Below are 22893 nucleotides of genomic sequence, written 5' to 3'. Positions count from 1 at the left end.
GTAAAAGAAATCCAGTCGGCATGTACGTGAGGTATGTAGGCAGGTATTGGATTTGCGTGGGTCAGATCACCTGACAGCCCTCAGTCTTCTTAGTCACGTGTCATTATTCAAGTTTCAGGAAACTTTTTTTCTTCTTCTGAAAACAGAACTACCCAAGTCCCGCCCCAGGATCACGCCTATTGGCTCCAGTGGACGGGCACTGAGCTGTGATTGGCCAGACCTTGTACTCGTCCAGCCATGTCTGAATTAAACAACGCCCCCTCCTTTAGACTCGTTTATGTGTAATTGATAGCTGGTCCAAAGTAAAAGGAATGAAGTTTGAGTAACTCTGCGGCAAAATGAAACTGCTCCAGAGGGACTGAGTCGCCAAGGTGAGTTTGTAAAATTACACTCGGACAGCGCGAAAGACTCGGCTCGCGTTGGCCAAGTTACAACTTTGTCAACTTGCTGCCAAAGATCTCCCAAAGGTGTCCACTGTCAGTCACGTTACTTATTTATATCTCAAACGCCATTCAAGTGTTGCATTGTCGAAGGTTTATTGATCTCGAAGCCTGTAAAAATTAATTAGAAGCTGAAAAACAGCGAATTATATCAGGTTGCTGTCATTAAATCGACAAGCCTGTGCGCGCGTGTTTGCAATCCTATATGTTTATTTGTTGTGCTGTATGCTAATTTTGTATTGTGCGTGCGTGCGGCCCAAGTTTACTTCTCCATGGTGTACATTGCATAATCCCGGAGAGATACACACATATTACCTGTTCATAGGTTATATACCAAATGCTTTTGAAGTGCATTCGCAAAATCCATAGACACAGTGAAGATGTCTACTGTAAAAACCACAAATTATGTCATTACACTTCCACAAAACTGTGTCATTCTGGTGGGGATTGAGTACAGGCAACACACACATGCACAATGCAAGAATTAACTTGAATATTGTGCTACATGTAGATGTCAGACCTGAACGCTGGAGGTGTGTGTGCATTTATCTCCGTCTGTGGTGAGCATTGCAGATGACTGATCTCCAGTGTATGGCTTTATGGTGTATACAAAGACTTAAAGCCCATTTGAAGTGAAACATTTTCATTTACCATAAAGATTCATTGTTTGTGCTTGCTTGTTTTTGCTTACATTATTCAGTGTGTTCACTGGAGTTTAAAATGTCAGAAATGCAAACCATGCAAATTTATGTTCCACCTACTGTCCAGCCAACCATGACCGTCAACAGTGCATCATAAAAGTCTCTAAATTTCAGTATTGCAAAAACAGTGCACTGAGTTTGCAGTCCAAATCATTTAAAGTGTAGGAAGAATTTATTGATGACCAATATCAACCATGTTTTTTCCTTTCTCTTTCAGAATGGACTCTAAAACTCCCCCTGACATCAGCTAAAACATACACCACAGACATGGATCGCTGATTACACACTATGGAGAGACTAGCCTATACACTATAGGCACAAATGGAACATGGTGTTGTAAAATGTGGGGCAAAGATGTAAGCAGTTGTATTTGAAAGCAGGAAAAACTAGTTATATTAGCTTGTTAGGTATTCTTAGATAAGCAGGAAGAAGTTTTTTGGCCAGCAGACAACTCATAGATCATTTAGCTTTGGTATTACTTTAGAACAAAACAAGAAATAACAAATTAGTGATGGAGTGTGGTGAGAGTATCCTGTGTGGGGCAGGAGAGCAAGAGCTGGACCCCAACACTGTGAGTGAGGAGGCAGGAAAACTGTATTCAGAACTGCAGGTAAAGGAAACTTTTATTTCTGTCCTCTCTATATCTCATTTCTGTACTTCTCCATAAATGTGTTGAACTTCCAGGGATACAAATTCAGTGGATTAAAGATATTTTAGCATGCTGTTTATCAGTGTGACCTTGCTAGACTCTCGACTCAGACCAGGCAGATCTAACTGGCGCTCTGCTTTGCCCTCTACCCAGACAGTTATTGAGACCCACGGTGCAGATGTCGTGGAGTCGCTGGTCCCAATCCTGGTGTGGGTCCTGGAGGGACTGGCCAGCTGCAGAGCCCAGCTGAGAGAGAGGGAGGAGGAGGCGGAGAAGGAGAAAGTGGAGCGCGAGGAGCTGCTGGAGAGATACCAAGCAGAGAAAGCACTGAGGAGAGAAAGTCAAGAGGTTGGAAGTGGTGGAGCGTTTATGTTGTTTGGAATCGCATTATTCAAGTTGAATGTTTTTCATATTGTGAAAATTGGTGTTGCCTGTGTTCAGTGGTGTTACAAATGCTCATTTTCTTCAGAGGTATCTAGAATTGGATGACCAAATTGAGCAGGAAAGGAGGGCCGCAAAGGGAAGGGAAAAGGAGAGAGAGCGGCGAGAGAGAGAGCTAGAGAAGAAAGCGAGAGAACAAGCAGATCAGTGTGAGTATTTAACTGCAACTGGAATTAATAGTATATTACCCTAAGTATCTCTCTCGTTAAATCCTCTTTCTTTTCACTTTTCTCTTATTCCACTCTCAGTCATCTTGCCTTCCTCTTTGCTGAATCAGAGCTACAGTCTATCGAGTTGTCAGTGTTATTACGTTTGATGCGAACACTGTGTACTTTTTTGCCACTAGGGAGTGTTACTAATAACTCAAGCTTTGTTTTCTGTCTTGCAGTGGTGGCCTTGGAGGAGCAGAGGGCTAATCTGGGTAGAGAACTGAGCACACTGAGGCACACTCACAACAAGGTCAGACACCACTGTGGTCTAAATACTTGTTGGCCACTGTGTCAATACACTGTCATTTCTCCACAGCCTTTAATGGAATATTTAGCTGTATTTCTCATTACTCTTTTTCTTACATATCCTTGTAACTCTCTCCCACAGTTGACTCACATGTATCGAGAACTGTTAGACAAGAAAAAGGATTCTGAAAGAGATTCTCCATTAAGGTTGTTCAGCTTTTCTTCTACCTTATCTAATGTGTGTTTTATATTAGCAAATTATTTGCTTAGTACATGCTGTACGTAAAAGCGAAACAAGCAGTTATTTTACAAATGTATATTAAAGTTCAGCTTTTCAATCAGTTGAGCCTATTTCATGCTAACCATGGAAATACAAATAATGTACAGTAATTTTTAGATCTATGTTACAAAATGCTGTAAAAGTGCAAGGAAATTAGCAAAAATTTGTCATTGGCACACACACACACACACACAGTATGGTAACTTGGTGGTTAGCGCTGTCACCTCATAGAAAAAAAAGTTGTGAGTTTGAATCTCGGCCCTGGTCCTCTTTGTGTGGCGTTGTGTTCTCACAGTGTTTGTGTGGGTTTCCTCTGCGTGATCCGGTTTCCTTCCACAATCCAAAGACATGCAGATCAGGTGAACTGGTAGATAGTAAATAAATGTGTGTATGTTTTCGGTAGTATGGTGTATAACCATGTATGTGTAGTAAGAGCTTATGCAGTGATGGAGAATAGAGCTTAGATGTACATCAGTACCTAACAAATTTAAGTTTTTAAATACAGTTTTTTTTTTTTTTTTTTTTTTTTTTTTTTTTTTTTTAAAAAGAAGTGATGTAGTCTGCTAGTCTAGTCTTATTCCAAAATGTAGGAGCTTTGATTGCAAAGGCAGTTATGCAGTTACCATTGGTTTTTAATGCAGATTTAGGAATGCATGATAAAACTTTGTCTGTAGAATGTATGCACAGCTCAAAATGAGCTAAGAACTGAGATCTGCAGCATAAACTGGTGCCGATCCATGCAAAGCTTTAAAAATAATGATTAAGATCCCAAGGTCTATTTCAAAATGTTCTTGGAACCAGTACAATGAATTCAAGTTTGGATTATCTACTCCTTTCATTTTGTTCTGCTTAAAAGCCTGGCAGCTGCATGCAAACTAGTTAACCAGGAAGCTATACTTTTATTATAAATTATTGTGGAAACCCAAGTTTCCACAATAATTTTTAGGTTAAAAGAATGTAAAATGAAAGACAGGAGCGACATACACCTATAGATCCTTATTTATTCAGGATAAGGACTGATTTTTCTTTAATATGTCACAATATGATCTTTAGGAATCATGTGCGTCTCAAGAGCTCTGAATTATCAGCCAACCAAGGCCTTTTGGATTCCAATGTCCATGATAAGGTAAATTGATTCACTGTCTTCATATCTGTATTTTAAACATATTCAATTCAAGATTCTGGCAGAGGCGTTGCTGTTCTCTCACTCTCTGTTTTTGGCAGACTGCTCCAAGACCAGACTCGCACTCCCCTGTGGAAGATCCAGCAGCCAAAGAAGGAAAGGTGATTGACATTGCACCAAAATCTGCTACAGATTCATCTTTTATCGATGACATCATCAGCTCCACCCCAGAACTGACACGCTTCCATGGCAATCTGCACACTAGGTAATGATTTATACACATGAAGGAAACCATCCATGCGTGTCGGAGATTTGAATGAAAATTTTGTGAATAAAACTCATTTGTTGCCCAAGCATTTACTGACATCCAAGTACGCCACCCATTCCCAAATTTGCTCACCTGTCATACTTTTTGTTTCCTGTCATCGTCAGCAGCCCAATTACAGTGAAAAGTGATGAGGCGTCAAGAGACGAATCCACAACCAGCTTGGAGGAGGAGATGAGGGAAGTGACAGACAAGGAGGAGGAACAGAAGAAAGAAGAAGGGCAGGAAGGAGAAAAGCAAGAGAGAGACGAGGAGGAGGAAGTGTTGGAGGAAGATGATAGCATGGAGTGGGAATTACGCAACACTGACTCTGTGTTTTCTGAACTGTCAGAGCTGAGTCGAGATTATGTGGAGAGTGTAGACCGTGGAGCCAGTGTCAGAGGTAATAAATATAAAGTCACCACATTTAATGCCCTCTTCTTTCATAAACCTCTTGCTTCCTGTTTTATACCAGTAGTCATCTGCCAGGGGCTAGATGATTTTATTGTTAGAAACATCTAAATAAATGACCACCCACTGAAATGACTGTAGTTTATCAGGAGTGTACAAATGTTAAGCTTGTTGAGTCCGCTGGTATGCTCAGCCCTGAGCGAACCTGAGGATGCAAGTGACGGCACGTCAGTGGCTGTGCACAGGGAGTCCTGCTTATTGTTTATTGTTATTTTGGTAAATGCCCTTCCTCTTACAGAACAGTATTAACTGCCAGTAATTTTGTGCTGGAAAAAAAAGGTATTTAAGAGGGAAACCTTTACGGCTTACACATCTGTTTATGGACTACAAGTTAATAAGGTTGAGAAACATTTTTGATAGAGACAGCTATCTATCTGTCTTTTTTTTTATCTAGGAAGTGGCGACCAGTTTGAGGAGATTGTTTCAAAGTACGAGGAACTGAAACACACCCAGTGAGTCTTGTAATTAGTTATTCTGACCTTGCTGTGACTAGTTCATTGTTACTATTTTAGGATATGTGGGTTTTTCCATGCTTCTGATTTCACCCTTGAGTAGATAGCAGCTTATAAGTTGGTATCTTGTTTCACAGCCTTACATTTTTGCTCTTTCGTTCTGACCCTCCTTCAGCGAGTTAGTGGATGCAGCCCGTAAAGCTCTGATATCTCGGGTGGAGGAGCTGACCAATGACCGTTCAGCTCTTCAAATGGAAGTGACTACTCTCCAAGAAACAGTCTCCCGATTAGAAAGCAGGATGAAGGAGATGGAGGAGGAAACTAAGAGGTGCAGAACAGTGTTGTCATTTTCTGTTAAAACAAATGTCTTTGTTTATAAAATATAGTAACACAAATTGTGTGTCTTCACTGTTTCCATAGACTTCGGAAAGAGCTGGAAGTATTTCAATCTCAAGATCCTGATGTAAGAAAAGATTTTTTATTTTTAATTATGATCTGTTTTTATCACCACAATGTAGTGCTACAGCCATGTTGCAGTGGCAAAACCATGTGATTGAATTGAATGACTGCTTAGTGTTAATGATTGTAACTGATATGTGTTTACTCCATTCGGTAACCCAAATCTTTCCTCTCAGGCCTCTCTACCCACATCCTTGCGCCGCTTCTCTCGTTCTGAAATGGCTCGTGTGGTCATGGAGAAGAACCAATACAAGGAGCGTCTTTTTGAGCTGCAGGAGGCATTTAGACGTAGTCAGGCTCTTCGGTAACATTGCTACTGAATCAAAACAGTTGATATTGATTCCCCTCTATATCTCTCTAGTTCAAGATTATGCTCAAACCAATGACATGAGAAAGTAAAGCCTCATGTAAAGCCTGAAATCTTTTTCTCTCTTCATTTGCAGTGCAACAAAAGAAGAGCGGATGACGGAGGAGAGAAGGTCAAGTGTTTGGAGAAAGTAAGTTTCAAATTTAGCTTAAGTTTTGACAGAGGTGCAGAGAATGTTACTTCTCAACCAGGCACATTTTTCTGATTCTTTCTGCACACAACAAGGTCCGCAGGGCACTGTTACTGTTTGGCTACAATGTCCAATACATGGTCTGAAGTCCAAGCACATGATTAAACTGCCATAAACCTTCCAATGATCTCAGATATTTTCCTGTCTTAAATGTCCACGACACAATATGCTATATTTTGGTAAAGAAAAAAAAAAAAACTTCTAATGTGAAAATGCATCTTTTCAGTTGCAAAAAAATTTAGCCACACATGTCTTAGAGGGTTGAATCTATTTTTACAACAATCAAAAGAATCAGAGAGAGGGTAATAAAATAATGATTGTGCTTAGTACAATCATTATTACTTAGATTGTGCTTAGCACCAGTTTCTTATGCATCCTCAGACATTTATTGAGGTCAGTAACATTAAGGGGCCAATAACAGGCAATATATAGTAATATTCTTTAGTCACTTGTTGAGTATTAACTGTCTCTGTGTTAAAGGTTCAACCGCTTGTTTGGCATATCAAAGGAGCCCTTGATCCCGCCGCCTGCTGCAGCATTTGCCCTGCCAACATCCCCAGCACTCAGTCGCTCTCCTCTGGGGTCTCCACAACTACGGGCTGTCGGTCAGACTCAGGCTGAGTAAGCTAGTGTTTCTGTCTCTGTCACACCTGCATACACTTCTTTGTTGCACAGCATTATTTGCAACTTGATTGCAAGGTTATGAATGTGTAATCAAATGAATTAATATGGATCTTCTTCTTTAGTTCTGCTTCTCCTGCTGCTCTTTCACCACGCGTCAGGAGGAGGGAGCTCTACAGAGAAATTCGCTCTCACATTTGGAGAACACTGGGAAAACGACAGATGCACGGCTGGAGCATGCCACTGTCACACACACAGGTATAGAAACACATCAGTCGGCACACAGGTGGGAGGCCAAGCGGGGGCAAGGGAAAACAATTTGCCTTCCTTCTATTCCTCTATTAAGACTGAATGAAATTCACAAGGACATAGGCTTGAACATTACCAGCCACATTCACATACATTTTTAGCCCCACTATTGATAGCAGTGGGGTGCTACACACAGAAGCTTTGGTCAGTCTGATCACCCTTTAGGTCATATGATCTGGGGCTTGCAGTTAGGTTTCACTTTCAGCTGGTTGACTGTTAGATCTCACTTTTAGCAGGGGGAAGTCTTTATAACGGTAGTTTTGTCAGTGTTTCTTTACTATGGCAGCCCACCATGGTAAGGTGTATAAAATTAAATGTAGCCTATTTCTACCAAGATGCACCCTAATGATGAAAATGACAAGTCACAAACAGTCACAGTGCCACAGCCACCTATAGTATCCTTATAGTATTTCTATAGGCAAGGCAGCTTTGTTTGTAGCACATTTCATAGAGAGGCAATTAAAGGTGCTTTACAAAATAAAATTTTAGATTAAAATGTAGAATTTTGTTTTGTCTAATATCATCTGGGAGGTTATTCCAAGCCTGTACTATGCAGCATGACTTCTACTGAGAATGTGCTCCCTAGATCATGAGAAAAAGAAATAAGAAGAAATTCTACAGCAAACAGTGTTTAATCGGTAGTATAACAGTGACTCATCAGTCATAGGTTCACTCTTAGTAAAAGTGTGGTAGAGAAACTATTGTAATACTGTACATACAAGTGGTTAAACCTTAACACACCTCTGCAAAAACGCAATTTACTCTAGGCTTTCCTATGCAGTTTGGAGAGCAACTTTTGTTTTTCACTGCCAAGCCTGCAAGTACTTTATAGAACATATTCACTACACATTTAACTTGCTGCAAAGCTTCAGCGCCCAGAATTGTGTGTAGGCAATCAGCCCAAGCAGAAAAAAGTGAACAAGATCGCGACATTAAAGTGTTGCAGAATTAAGTTGCACTCTAGTACAGCTGATCTACCCTCTTTATATAATATCACATGTTCACTGTAAAGAAAGGCAAGCATGGTATTATGCATAATTTAGTTGTTCTGGGAAGAATTAACTCTGGTGTGAACATCTCCCCCTCTGCTACACACTTAGTATTTAGCCCATTACCCACAACATGGGCTCCCAGATATGATGGGATTGTCATTAGCTCATTTATTTGCTCAGCTTGCCCGTACAACCATATTTGTCTCCTATGCAGACCGGTGGAGGGTTTGTTAGACTCTTTTAGCCTTGCTGCAATCCTAACAATATCCTGCTGGATGAATGTTGTCATTGCAGGAATCCCAGGAACTTGCCCCTGAGCCCAAAGATGTGCCTGTCCTAATGCAGCTCAGACTGCTGGATCAGCGAGACTCCACAGCTAAGGTAGTTCTTACCACAGGACCATTTGGGTGATTTTAGTAAGGCAACCAATGTTTTTGCATATGAGGAACCTACTGGCCTTTACCTTAGATCCTATTATTATTATAATCAGATGTGGTTCCTAACTTGTGTTTTGTCTGCAGCTGCACTGTGCTGTTGCAGTCACACCTGAGATCTCAGGAGAGGCCACGGTAAGTCTGTCATTATCCTGCCTGAATGATATTTGCAGTCACACTCTAACCACCATCTACAGTGCCATCCAGCCACAACTAACACCGCCCTGAGACAAGTTGGGTCATGCCAATCATCTTTCCAATCTCCATATCCCTCTTTCTCTGCCAGTGCTCTGTGTGGGTAGTTTCTGGCCCTGCCTCCAGCAGTGACATCACAGTGATTGATCCAGCACGGTCCAATACAGTACTGGATCAGTTCAGCCTCCCCCCCACCTCTCCTGCTCTCTGCATCTGTGCCGTGCCTCCCATGGGTCAGTGCTACAAACATCAATGCCACAAGCAGCAGCTGCCTGCTGGAAACTTGCATGATATATTCTCTGCATTTATTATGCCCAAATACCATCTAGAAGTCAGAGTTTACTGGCCGTGCAGGCAAGTTAAAACTGCTTGCGAAGACCTTCCTGTGATACATTGTTTTTGGTCTTGTTATATCAGGTGACACGTCAGGAACAGTGTGGATTGGAACTCAGGAAGGAAGGTACCTTCTGCTGAATAAGCAACTCACTTTATTACATGACACTTGGACTAATAGACTTGCTTGCAAAACTATCTCTCATTGTCTTTTTTTCTCACTCTTCTTTTCTATGTTGCGCCTTCACTTTCTTAGTGTGCTGGTACACTCAGCCTCCGCAGGCAGGAGGCGCTGTCTGCAGTCTGTTTCCCTAACAGAGGGTATTTATTCACTCACGTGAGTTCTGCTCTTTCTCTGTTTGATCTGTGGGTGTACATAAAGTAGCAGGATAAATTATGTTTAATATTATCTAACATGGACTTATTACCAGACTTTTCTCAGAAAATGTGCAGGTTTGAAAATGAGAAACTGTTCATTGAATCTCATAGGTATTCCCAGAGTCAAGTTATAGCTGGCTTAGCAGACGGGACATTAGCATTTTTCTCACACAACTCAGGTAATGGCTGTTTCCTGTCTTTATTTTAACATTTTACTGTGGCCTTAGTCACTCTGTCTCCACATTCTGACACATTTGAATATCCAAAATTTATCCTGAGTGATGATGATTAATGAGTGCTATGACTCACAGGTGGCTGGGATCTACAATCACACAAAGTAGTGGCCCTTGGATCAACGCCTTTGCAGCCCATTCGCTGTTGCCTTGCAAAAAGTGGCCGCTTGTGGGTGGGATACTGGAACCGGGTCCACGTGGTCAACCAAGAAAGCCAGAAAGTTGAGGTAAGAATCCAGAACGTGCTGTCTACATGTGTTGTGTCCTGCTGTCAGACTGTTTGGGATTTCACCATCATTACTCATCCTCTCACCTTGCAGCAAACATTCTCAGTATCGGAGCGCAGTGAGCAGCAGGTGCGTTTCCTGTGTGCTGGTGGAAGTGGTGTTTGGACGTCCTGCAGGCTTGACCCAGTCCTCAGGTTATTTGACTGGGCCACAGGACGACCACTACAGGAAGTTGATTTTACCACTCTGGTCACTAAAACATTAGGTAGGTACAAAGAATGAGATTTTTTTTATTATTATTATTATTTTTTGTTAGGAAGAAATTTAAAGTAAAAACACCATACTTTATAGTTGTACACATACTCTGTGCCTTTTTAGCATCTCTGGAATTGACAGTATTTTTAGCAGTAACATACTGCTTCAGCATAGTATAGTAAGTTTCCTTTTCTCAGATTATGCACATATTTCAGGCCCATAACACTGCTGCTTCTCTCAAATGTTTGTGACAAGCTGGGCAATCTGATTTAACTAATCCTTTGTTGGCTACTTGTACTTGCTGTATACATAAAGAATTTTTTTTTTTTTTTCTTAATTCTATTTTTTTGTGCCTCATTCTTTCTGTGTTCCCCTTTGCCTTTTGGGCAGCACTTACACAATTGCACTTTGAGCCATTATTGAATTCGCCATCAATTTCCTTCTGGCTGATACAGAACTAGAGCATCAACAAAATTACAGCACTTTTAATGCATTTGGCCGCAGACCTTCATTAAAGTAATCAAATTGACAAAAGGTTCAGGAAGGTAGATTGACTGTGTTCACCCTCCTCCCCCCAATAAAATGAGGGAGAGAGAGAAATCATTATCAGAGTTAGGGAAATAAAAGGATGGCCAGTGGGCTGTCAGAGCGTTCGATTTAGCAGTGACCCTATTCATACCCTGTTCTTTCAAATGTAAATACATTTTGGTTTGTTTTGTGACTGAGTTTCTACTCATTCCTAGACTAAGCATCGCTCTCTCTCTCTTTAGGCCCAGCCTTCCTCACACTTTCGACTCTTCAGATCTCCTCTCTCACAATCATCTCTGGGCGTCTGTGGGTGGGCACAGGAAGCGGTGCCATCTTCTCCATCCCTTTGTCTATAAGTGAGTATTGCATACCAGTTAGCATGACCTGAGAGGGCCTCAGATCTGTACTGTCAGAAATGCACTGTGTGAGTCATCACAATATAATTGACCCTCCACAGCATCGGAGGCGGTTTCCATCCCATACTGCTCAATTGCATCAGCCCAGCTGTGTTACCATGGACACAGGCAATCTGTCAGATTCATCATTGCTGCACCTGGTAAGAATCTGACAGACATAACATGAACACACTTTAAAACAGCTTATTAGCTCAGAGAGATCCTGTAGGCTGCACTTGAAGGCTGTGTTTGTATTGTAGTGACTGTCATGCTCTCTGGCCCACAGACTGTTTGAACACTTCGTCTGGCAGCAGCACTGTTACTACCTCTCAGCTCATCCTCAGTGGAGGTGAGGGCTACATCAACTTCCGAATCGGTGAGTTCAAAGACCGAACAAATCCTGATGGGATGTCAAGTTTTTAAAGCCTTTTGATCAGAGGCATCTGTGTGGCGTTATTGTGGTTTCCACTACAAACTGGGGCAAGATGCGCTGACTGGTTAGTCTTTTTTGTTGGTGCTGAGTTTATCACATGCCAACTTGATCCATATACTCTTTCAGGGGATGACGCAACTGACGTATCAGGAGAGTTACCACAATCAACACCTCAGCGGTCTGAACGCAGTCATATGATCATCTGGCAGAGTCCCACCCTCTTGGTGCCCAGCCCCGCCCTCTGACGTGATTCAGCCTATGGATCTCGGTTTGAATTGTGATAAAGGTGGAGCGGACATCAGCATACACGGATTAACACTGGAAATGGTTCTCTGATTCTCTGATAATTACATCACCCCAGTGTTCATTGTAGCAAGTATGAAAGGAAACTCCAACAGCTGTAGAAATATGTAGTCTAATCTCTGGTTCATACCCCTTTATCTTATTCATTGTGAAAATCCATCCTTTGAGTAAAATACCCCAGTGGATGATGCTGTCTTACTATGTGCCTTAATCTGACAGCTCTTGATCTTACAGCATTGCTGTAGAATTGGTCAGTAATCTAGCTGTTATTTTGTTTGTCCTTTGCCCTTCCTTATTGTTAAGATTATTGTCATACATATCACACTAACAGCACTTTTTAGATTCAGTCACACAACTCATACCTTTTTTGCGAGACTCTTGTTTCTGCTGCTCTCCTAAGATCAGATACACAAGGGCTCATTCATACCTCCATTCCATCAGTTTGGCTTCAGGTTTCCTCTCATATACTTTTTGATCAAATGTTTACCTTAATAGTATGACTGGACTTGAAGGTGCTGTATAAGCATGCTGTCGGTAACTGTGAACTGGAACAGGTAGTGGCTTTCTCTCAGCATTACGACAGACTCTTATCTCATGTTGCATTTACATATTTGACTGGTCCATTTGATTATATATGTGTGGTTTGTGCAACTCAAATCCAACCCTCCCACATTGGATGTGGTGTCATTGCACGTTACTGCCATTTCTATGCAATATTTTCATTGTGTGTGTGTTGCACATTTTGGATGTTTATGAACTCTCTTCCTTCATTGCAATGTTTTTCCTTAGAAATTATTTATTCAGCTTCTTTGTTTTTTCCATTCTTTTGACTACATGAAATACTTTGGGCGTCTTAATTTGTTTTATGTTGTTTTAAGTTTGTTACTGTATCATGTATAATAAGGGAGAGAGATTATATAACAGTTTTGAAGTGACCTATGCAGTATTTATGAACAAGTTATCACTTCAGCATCCCAAATTTCTTGCACAGACAATCAATTTAAGACAAACTCAGTAATGACTCGACCATGTGTAAATATGATTATTTTCATTAAAAATTGATTGAATGGTCAGTGTAGTGAATTTAATTGAGCGGCACTGCACCAGCCTGGTGTGACAGCACTACAAACACACATTAACAGCAGTTAACTGAATAAATCTTAAAATCTCCCAACACAATATTATAACGCAGATAAACCTCTTTAATCCTCATATGTTATACATAATGTGCTTGTTATACTGCCAAATTTGAACAACATTTGTGTCCCAAGTCAAATACAAAATATCTTGTGTCTGACTGTGAAAACACGTTGAATGGCACTGACAGTGTTCTCATGTGAACAAGCAGCTCCACAATAGTGGTGCTGTTATGAAGAGAGTGAATGTCAGGGCTGACACTCCTTTGCCCCAGGCAGTTTTGCGTGCTCCAGTGGTAAATGACAGCCACTCCTGTAAAGGCAGCCTTATCTTGCTTCTTTGGTCTTGAGTCCCTATGATGGGCTGCTGTGACTCCTGGGGATCCGTATCCTGCGGCTCAGGGAGCGGGCAAGGCGGTCCACAGCTCCACCTACAGTTCCTCCCAACTCCTTTCTAGAAGTCAGACCCTCGATGTTTCCACTGTACCACATGACCCAGCCTCCCAGGGACAGCAGCACCAGCAGGGCTCCTGAGTACACCAGCAGGTCTCCAAAATCCTGCCCCCTGATCTCCAGTGGAGCAAAGACCCCCAGCAGCAGGGATGTCACACCCAGCAGATCCATCAGCACAGCAAACACCAGGGCCAGCTTACAGTGGGACAAGCCTTCATACTTGGGAGCCATGGCTGCATAGGAAAATAATGGAGAGGGCTTAAAAGTTTTTTCCCCCCTTACATATTCTTAATAAAGTGACAAAAAGGGTCATATGTGACACCTTTTCAAACTTTCAAAAGTAAAATGTATTGCATGAAGGAAAGTACTTGTGGCCATTGTAAAACTTAGGCTATTACTAGTACTAACTTATGTTGTATTTGCAGAGTTGTTTTATAACGACGTCTTAAATTTACAGTCAAAACAGGTGCCACTCATACGCAACATGAGGGCACTTTTCAGCTCAGACAAAACACACTGCCGCAAAATCACACTTACAGCCAAGAAAATGTATGAGGAATATACCCGAAAACACTCACCGCTCTGTTTTCCCCCACTTTTGCTGAATATTTGAAGTAGCCTATGTTAAAATATAGGTTAACAGAAAAATAGTGCCATTTGAATCTTTCCGGATCGACTCCGCCAAGCCTCGAGTCAACAATGACACCTGACACCTCCCTACCTGCCTTACCTGTCCTGCTGTTTTCACTCAACACAGAAGACAATCGGTATGTCAAAGCTGGAGGTGGAAATAGCAGGAACTACAGTGCAACATCTACCTACAGACTGTTATTACACTGTAAACATTTTTTTTTTTTTAATTATAGTTGTCAGCTATTATATCATGTAATATGTAGGAGAAAATTGCCTCGGATTGAAAAGTATACTTTTATTATAGTAACAACAGCCACTGATTTGAATGTTTTCCTTATAACCATTACTTCACAAACCCTCTTCTGCAACATGCTCATTTTCTGTCACCAGCTACCTTATCAATTTTATTACACCCGGAAATGACGTGAAAGAATCTTGGAAAAAAATAAAAGGGCGATAATTGTTATTGTTAGCTTGTTAGCTAGCAGATGGATGCGTGAAATGGAGCTATGACAGAGTAATAACGTTTTATTACATGTGCGCGATTAAGTTATTACAACAGTAGAGTGGTATGTACCAGCATTTGTACTCTGCATGATTCTGGCATGGGGAGTCTGTTTCTGAATGTCGGAAGTAAACAGTGAAATGTAGAGCAAGGTTTGGATTGTAATTTTATAATCGCAGCTAAATTCTTGCTAACGTTACGCCAGAGCTAACATGAGTCCGAGGTAGCGCCGGATAGCAAGCCTCCGCCACTGTGAACACATGATTACCAGGCAGCTACTAACAAATGTTTGATTGGTGATTCAGTCCAGCTGTTTCTGTTTTCTGTTTCTGTTCGTGCATGACATCGTGTGTTGCAGTCCTTCTCTTTTGTGGTAGTCACATAATAAAAGTAGCTTTGGTTTGCGGTTGCCTGCACTTGAACTGCACTTGAATGTTATTGCCCACGTTATGGAAGCTCACCGGTGAAAGCTGTAGCTATATATATTTTTTTAACCATACAGAGGCAGAAACACTACATTTGTGCCACTAAGTCGTATACTGTCCTGTGGATACGCGTTAATTGTCCAATCTTGCGCCAGCTTCTCAATATGACTGACATTTATTTTGTAAACCATAAATTAATCCACATGATTTTTTTTTTTCTCACACACTTTGTCTTGGGTACGAGATGGAGGACGGAAACAGAAGTGATGCTGCTTCCACATCCAAGAGCCACGCAAGCTCACTTCACTTGCAAAGTGAGATGTTAAAAAGTCCCCAAATAAATATGATGGCACTGCCTTTGCGTGAGACATTACAGGTCATCATTGTGTGTAATTTTCTCCTCCTCCTCAGCTCCAAAAAATGAGGACACCTATGAAATTGCAATCCCCTACGAGGAGAACAACTTTGAGCAGCAAGGATTTTTCAACCAGAATGATCAGAATTTTGATGGTGAACAACTTTATGATGCACTTTCATTGGCATTATTATTGCATCCTTCCCATGCACATTGGTGATAAAGAGCATCCTAACTTTTTAATGTACCTGTCCCGCTCAGAGTCCCCCCCCTCTGCTGGCCCATCCCCAGCCAGCAACTCATACATGCTGATCACCAACTTGCGGACCCAGCTGCAGATTTCTCTCGAGAAAAACTCGTGGCTTCAGAAACGGATTGAGGATCTGGAGGAGGAGAGGGACTTCCTCCGCTGCCAGCTGGACCGCTTCATCTTTTCCACAAAGAGCCAAGGACAGGGACAGAGCCAGAGCCAGTACAGTAATGGTGAGGGAAGGCAATTAATGTGAGGTGATAACCAATACAACAAGAAGTCAGGATGGGAAAGCAAATCATATAGTTTTGGCATCTCTCTCCTTACAGGCTATGAGTCCAGACGATTCAACTGGAGGGCAAGAAGAGAGGAAGATCGTCCTACTGGTAAAAACAAATACTTGTGTTCTTTAAGTGTGTACTTATTACTGGTTTGTAGTTAAGATCTGCTTTCCTTTATTGTTTTAGGCTTTGTATTTCATTGTTCTCACTAATTGTGTCCCCTTCCTTCTTACAGAGCAGCAGAAGTCAGACTCACAGCATTTCCCCTCACGGCAGTTTATCCAGCGAAGGCCTGGTCCTCCAACGATGGTGCCTTCCAAAAATCATGTCTCCAGCCCAATAGCTAATCAGCTTGCCTCTATGAATGCTTTGTTCAACTCTGCGCCATCCCAGGCCCTCCTGCCAGGCCACAGCACTACCAGCTCCACAGCCAGTGGCAGCAGCGGCAGCAACAACAGCAATACCAGGTCAACTATAAGTGAAATGGGTGGACATGGTAACGTAGGGCCAGGTAATACTACTCACATGGCTTGAAGCTTTGCATCACTTGTTTTGACCTAAAGCGAATAATGTTTGATACTTGGGAGAAAAGGCATGGGAAAATTAAAGATTGTTACTTGTAGCTTTGATCACAAGATATTTATGTCTTGTCTCCTTAGATTCACTTTCACTTCTGGGAGATTCTGAGGAGTATCTGGAGCAAGACAGCTACCTCGATGAGGACGAAATGATATCAGGGGAGGATGTAATGCCAGAGACTATTAACAGCAACAGACACCCACTGAAGAGAAGGCGGGTCTTCCAAGTCCCCAGAGAACGGCAGAGAGGTGAGGGAAGGACACACATCCTCGAACAAAACTTAGCTGGCATGATTTTATTATTGACTGCAATGATTTTTAACTTGCAGTTTACTCCGAATTCCGTTTCCGTCTCATTTTTGACCGAAGACGACTGTCTGTCACTCTCATTGTTGCCTTTCAGTGAAAGATGCTGCTGGAGTGCTGTTTCGCTACAAGAAGATCCTGCTTACCTACCAGCGTCTGAAGAACATGTCCAAAGCCTTCCAGATACATGGTGTGGACCGCAACACAGTGGCCTCCACCACACCCATTGCTGAGCTGCTACTGGTGGCCCCAGAGAAGGTGGCAGAGGTGGGCGAGTTTGACCCGTCTAAGGAGAAGCTGCTGGATTATGCCCGGCGCTGCTACATTGCCCTGGATGAGGAGACACTCAGCAGGGTGCAGGCCCTAAAGAAGAATAACCTGCTCCTGCCCATCTCGTACAGGTTCAGACACTGAGGGGGGAGACGGGGGAGCGGGGACTCTCTGCAGAAGACAAAGGGGTGGGAGAGGCACTTGAGTTTTGCTGCAGCAGGCTAGCTCACCTCACTGATGTCCAGGGGCATGTGGAAACCTTTTGCTATCTCAGTGCCCTGGATGTGGCCATGTAAACTGTGGCTCAGATCCTCACTTTTTAGATAAAGACACTTTTCACACCTCACTTTTATTATCAGTATGACTTTAATTACTGCCAGAAATCCTCATCACCACTCCCTTAATATCCTGGATGTGGGGGTGCCTGCTGTAGCTGGAAAGGGACAAAAAAAAAAAAAAGATTGTTTTTTTCCTCCTTAAGGGGCAAAGTGGCATATCTGTGTGACTCACAATCTTAAGATGGAGATCTCTGGACAGGTATATGATTCTTTATTAAGATCACGGAGAGGAGATTGTTCCTCAGTATTTGTAAATTAGTGTAACCAACAGAGCCCCTTTGTTTTCTTTCCTTTTCTTTCTTGAACATCTGGAGAAGCTTGTGGCCCAGAGGTCAATAATTGATTTTCTGGGTCAGTTCAATTCCTGGTACCCTAAATGATTTATAAACGTAGCAGTTTGTAAAACATTATTTCTGTGCAATTTTGACACAAAGCTACAAATATGGTAGTTTTTCAATCACAATCTATATATGTTAAAATTATACTGCACTCCACAGATTTTATAGAGCAATGCCATATTTAAAAAAAAAAAAATCTTAAGTTGCAGAAAAATTATATCATTCCTTTATGTTTGTACTGTTATTTTGATGTACTTTATTTCTGGCACTTTCATTACATTCTCAACCATTTTTGCTTTGTTGCTTGCATTGTTTTTGTTCGCTTGTGTGATAATCATATTGTGATACATCACACATATAAAATACTATTAAAATGTTGAATTTGTTTGTTGTCAGTAATAAGGAAGTCGATGGTGTGGTTGCATTTCAGTAATACCTTAACATTTTTGTGATTGCCTCATGTGAGAGAAGTGACAGTGAACGGTCACTTTCACACTCTGAATCTGGGAGTCGTTTTGCATTCTCTCTCTCTCTCTCTCCCTCTCGTCCTTCAAGGTTTAAAGGAGGGCAGGATTCTCTTAAAGACAAGGAAACACATGCAGCCATGAACTGAACATAGTGAAGAGTAGACCCTGATTATGTTGTTCAGATGCATCCACAAGTCATTTTTTCACAGTAATGTACTTCTGATGGTTGGAGGTTAAAGACAGCTGCAGAAATGGTGATATTAAAGATCTCTGCCTCAGAATAATCGAGCACCCTGTTGCTCTGTGTTTTGGAATTACATTGGGCCCTTTTTTTATTTTTACAATGCTACTGCACCTAATTTGTTGTACCCCTGAGTGTTGTACCAAAACTTTTTGTAATTTCAGTGCACCGACTATGTTCTGGTTTTGAGGCACGTGTAAAGCTTTGTGACAACGTATTTGTAAAATACAGTACAGGACATTTACACTATTCTAAATGTAATTATACTGTCTGTTTTGTAACATTGTGTTACTTTCGCTTCTGTGTGAAAAATATTGATTAGTCACACACAAAACAAATTTCCAATGAGCTATACAATTTTATCAAATGCAACTGATGACAATGGCTTGTGCACATGGAGGATCTATCGCTTCTCAATACCCCACTACAAATGCATGTGAAATAAGCTTGTTGGTGGTCTGTAGTTTATAGAGGTCTTGTTGAAATTCATCATTTTCAAAGCAGCAGGAGTGTTGATTACAGTGTATGATGATGTGTAGTGCTTACTGTATACTGGTACAGTGAATTGGTTAAGATCCCTTTATTAAAACTGATTAGGTTAGAGTGGAACAAGGTAACTCTTGCTTTTAATTTCGTACATATCTCATTAACTTATGTCCATAAAAATAAACAGGGAGAGGTACACAGATCTGTGGAACTCACGTCATTTTCACCATGTTTGATACGGGTGACAGATCATTCATTTTACGTCAACTAATATGCAACCAATGTGAGGTGCAGTCCAACTTTTGTGACACTGGTGAAGCACTACTTGGATCATACCGCAAAGCAGTGTTTAAAAAACAAACAACAAAAAAAAAAACCAATCTATTCCTCTCAGCTTTTATTTTTCATTAAAAAAGACAAACTACTTGAGTGAGAACGTTGTATCTCCATCATACACCAATTGTACTGTTAAGACAGAAATGCCATTAAAGCATTTGATTCCCTACAAAATAGGTTATAAAGGTCTTATTCTATTCTCCATCCAACGTCATCATTCATTCATACTGAATACTTTCACTGTGCATGAGAAGACTGTGGCCAGGCCGTGGTGAATGGCCGTTTGTTTATGACCAAGGACGATGACACGTTTAAAACACAACATCAGATCGCATTTAGAAAATAATTTCTTTTTATCTAGTTTATTTTATTAAATTCAAGTCAAGTTGAAGTATACATGTTACATAGATTTTTCATTAGAAAAGATTCTGCAAATATAATAAAGTATAAAAAGAATATAAAAAAATTAAAAAAATAACATCATGGGGAAAAGAAACAAACAAAAACCCTTCAGAGTCTGCTAACTAATTGGAGTAAATCTGAAATGTCTAAGTAACAGTTTTTGCCAGTTTGTGATTTCTGAATTTTAAATTTCCAGTTGTAGTCAAATACAGTACAGGCCAAAAGTTTGGACACACCTTCTCATTCAATGTGTTTTCTTTATTTTCATGACTGTTTACATTGTAGATTCTCACTGAAGGAATCAAAACTATGAATGAACACGTGTACTTAACAAAAAAAGGTGAAATAACTGAAAACATGTTTTATATTCTAGTTTCTTCAAAATAGCCACCCTTTGCTCTGATTACTGCTTTGCACACTCTTGGCATTCTCTCGATGAGCTTCAAGAGGTAGTCACCTGAAATGGTCTTCACTTCACAGGTGTGCCTTATCAGGGTTAATTAGTGGAACTTCTTGCTTTATCAATGGGGTTGGGACCATCAGTTGTGTTGTGCAGAAGTCAGGTTACTGCACAGCCGACAGCCCTATTGGACAACTGTTAAAATTCATATTATGGCAAGAACCAATCAGCTAACTAAAGAAAAACGAGTGGCCATCATTATTTTAAGAAATGAAGGTCAGTCAGGCCGGAAAATTGCAAAAACTTTAAATGTGTCCCCAAGTGGAGTCGAAAAAACCATCAAGCGCTACAACGAAACTGGCACACATGAGGACCGACCCAGGAAAGGAAGACCAAGAGTCACCTCTGCTTCTGAGGACAAGTTCATCCGCGTCACCAGCCTCAGAAATCGCAAGTTAACAGCAGCTCAGATCAGAGACCAGATAAATGCCACACAGAGTTCTAGCAGCAGACCCATCTCTAGAACAACTGTTAAGAGGAGACTGCGCCAATCAGGCCTTCATGGTCAAATAGCTGCTAGGAAACCACTGCTAAGGAGAAGCAACAAGCAGAAGAGATTTGTTTGGGCCAAGAAACACAAGGAATGGACATTAGACCAGTGGAAATCTGTGCTTTGGTCTGATGAGTCCAAATTTGAGATCTTTGGTTCCAACCGCCGTGTCTTTGTGAGACGCAGAAAAGGTGAACGGATGGATTCCACATGCCTGGTTCCCACTGTGAAGCATGGAGGAGGAGGTGTGATGGTGTGGGGGTGTTTTGCTGGTGTCACTGTTGGGGATTTATTCAAAATTGAAGGCACACTGAACCAGCATGGCTACCACAGCATCCTGCAGCGACATGCCATCCCATCCGGTTTGTGTTTAGTTGGACCATCATTTATTTTTCAACAGGACAATGACCCCAAACACACCTCCAGGCTGTGTAAGGGCTATTTGACCAAGAAGGAGAGTGATGGAGTGCTGCGGCAGATGACCTGGCCTCCACAGTCACCGGACCTGAACCCAATCCAGATGGTTTGGGGTGAGCTGGACCGCAGAGTGAAGGCAAAGGGGCCAACAAGTGCTAAACACCTCTGGGAACTCCTTCAAGACTGTTGGAAAACCATTTCAGGTGACTACCTGTTGAAGCTCATCGAGAGAATGCCAAGAGTGTGCAAAGCAGTAATCAGAGCAAAGGGTGGCTATTTTGAAGAAACTGAATATAAAACATGTTTTCAGTTAATTCACCTTTTTTTGTTAAGTACATAACTCCACATGTGTTCATTCATAGTTTTGATTCCTTCAGTGAGAATCTACAATGTAAATAGTCATGAAAATAAAGAAAACGCATTGAATGAGAAGGTGTGTCCAAACTTTTGGCCTGTACTGTATGTTTTAAACCCTAAAAATGTAAAGAGTATAAATAATCAAATAAATTGTATAAGCGTCATCAGCCGAAAAAATTGGGATTGCTAAACATAAGTAATTATCAGTCTTTGTTAGTATGAAATCTTTGTCTGTTTTTTTTTTTTTTTTTTTTTTTTTTGAGAAATTAGTCTGTAAAAGAAATCAAAAAGAAGTACTGTGAAAACAATTTACAAAGGTACATTCAATAGTGACCCTGCTTTCATTAGTATTTAAACTCACCTGTGGAAGGTAACAGGTGCTGGCAATGTAGAAATCACACTTGCAGCCAGTTTAGATGGAAAAAAGTGACTCAACCTGTGCTGTGAGTCTGTGTGTACCACAATGAGCTTGGAGAAAAGAAAGAAGACCAAAGAATTGTCTGAGAATTTGAGAGCCCAAATTGTGGACAAGCATGGACAATCTCAGGGTTACGAGTCCATTTCCTGAGATATTCATGCTCCTGTGTCCACTGAGTGCAACATCATCAAGAAGTTTACAGCCTGTGGTACTGTAGCTAACTTCCCTGGATGTGGACGGAAGACAGAAACTGATTCAAGATTGCAACGAAGGATTGTTCAAATGGTGGATAAAGAACCTCGATCAATTTCCAAACAAATTCAAGCTGACCTGCAGACAGACACGGTTCAACAGTGTCAGCTCACACTGTCTGTCATCATCTGAATGAAACGGGATGCTGTGGTAGGAGATCCAGGAGGACTCCTCTGCTGATACAGAGACATAAAAAGACAGAATGGAGAAAAAAAACCTGTAGAATGTCCTGTGGACAGATGAGACCAAAACAGAGCTTGTTGGTAAAGAAAAACAATGCAAGGCCTTCAGAGAGGAGAACATCAACAATGACCCAAAGCATGCTTCAAAAAGCACCCAGAGATGGTTTAAGACAAAGCTCTGGGGAGTGAGCAATGAGTCCACATGTAAATAGTATGAAACTCCTATGGAGAAATCTCAAACAGCTGTCGGGAGAAGACACCACTCAAATGCGAGAGACCTGGAGCCGGTGGAAGAAGAAGAGCGGTCCAATTTCCACAAGAGAGGAGTGATAAACTCATTCATGTTTACAGGAAGCGATTGAGTTCAGTTATATTTTCCAAATGGTCTGCTACCACATATTAAGTTGAGGATACCAATAATTTTGTCCGGCCATTTTTGGAGTTCTGTTTGGAATGACAACAGATTTGGCCTTTTTTCCCTCTACTTATTTATGTTGGTCCAATGCAAACAAAGGAAATTAACATGTGAATATTAAAGTATTTATTTAC

General features: G+C 41.2%; 3 protein-coding genes across 4 annotated transcripts; 2 read left to right on the top strand and 1 right to left on the bottom strand.

Annotated features, from left to right (window-relative positions):
* The first annotated feature begins 251 nt into the window (after positions 1-251).
* Positions 252-13041, top strand: LOC115373797 (C-Jun-amino-terminal kinase-interacting protein 4). Of its 2 annotated transcripts, none has more exons than XM_030072370.1 (28): positions 252-371; positions 1359-1751; positions 1944-2138; positions 2260-2380; positions 2620-2690; positions 2829-2893; positions 4020-4092; positions 4191-4354; positions 4525-4796; positions 5259-5316; positions 5492-5644; positions 5737-5779; positions 5952-6079; positions 6219-6272; positions 6813-6953; positions 7079-7211; positions 8549-8635; positions 8776-8823; positions 8975-9116; positions 9301-9343; positions 9473-9553; positions 9706-9773; positions 9906-10054; positions 10148-10319; positions 11080-11193; positions 11295-11393; positions 11519-11608; positions 11792-13041. In XM_030072370.1, the coding sequence occupies exons 2-28, from the start codon at positions 1653-1655 to the stop codon at positions 11908-11910; spliced, it is 2982 nt and encodes a 993-aa protein (XP_029928230.1). In that variant the 5' UTR covers positions 252-371; positions 1359-1652; the 3' UTR covers positions 11911-13041. The 2 variants fall into 2 exon arrangements, with proteins under 2 accessions (XP_029928230.1, XP_029928229.1); XM_030072369.1 differs by having other exon boundaries at positions 4522-4796.
* Positions 13042-13080: 39 nt separating this feature from the next.
* LOC115373799 (transmembrane protein 238-like) lies at positions 13081-14319 on the bottom strand. Its single transcript, XM_030072372.1, has 2 exons — positions 14136-14319; positions 13081-13790 (listed from the first exon to the last, which is right to left on the bottom strand). Exon 2 carries the CDS (start codon positions 13786-13788, stop codon positions 13459-13461), a length of 330 nt encoding a protein of 109 aa, XP_029928232.1. The 5' UTR covers positions 13789-13790; positions 14136-14319; the 3' UTR covers positions 13081-13458.
* A 331-nt stretch (positions 14320-14650) lies between these two features.
* Positions 14651-19510, top strand: ccdc106a (coiled-coil domain containing 106a). The gene is made up of 8 exons (XM_030072371.1): positions 14651-14759; positions 15365-15434; positions 15532-15630; positions 15737-15958; positions 16055-16111; positions 16242-16517; positions 16666-16833; positions 16988-19510. Exons 2-8 carry the CDS (start codon positions 15365-15367, stop codon positions 17302-17304), a joined length of 1209 nt encoding a protein of 402 aa, XP_029928231.1. The 5' UTR covers positions 14651-14759; the 3' UTR covers positions 17305-19510.
* Positions 19511-22893: the final 3383 nt, after the last annotated feature.

The sequence above is a fragment of the Myripristis murdjan genome, chromosome 16 (genome assembly GCF_902150065.1).
Source record: "Myripristis murdjan chromosome 16, fMyrMur1.1, whole genome shotgun sequence".
In the NCBI taxonomy this organism is placed as follows: domain Eukaryota; kingdom Metazoa; phylum Chordata; class Actinopteri; order Holocentriformes; family Holocentridae; genus Myripristis; species Myripristis murdjan.
Note: the sequence above shows the minus strand (reverse complement) of the source record. Positions and strands in the feature narration are given on the sequence as shown.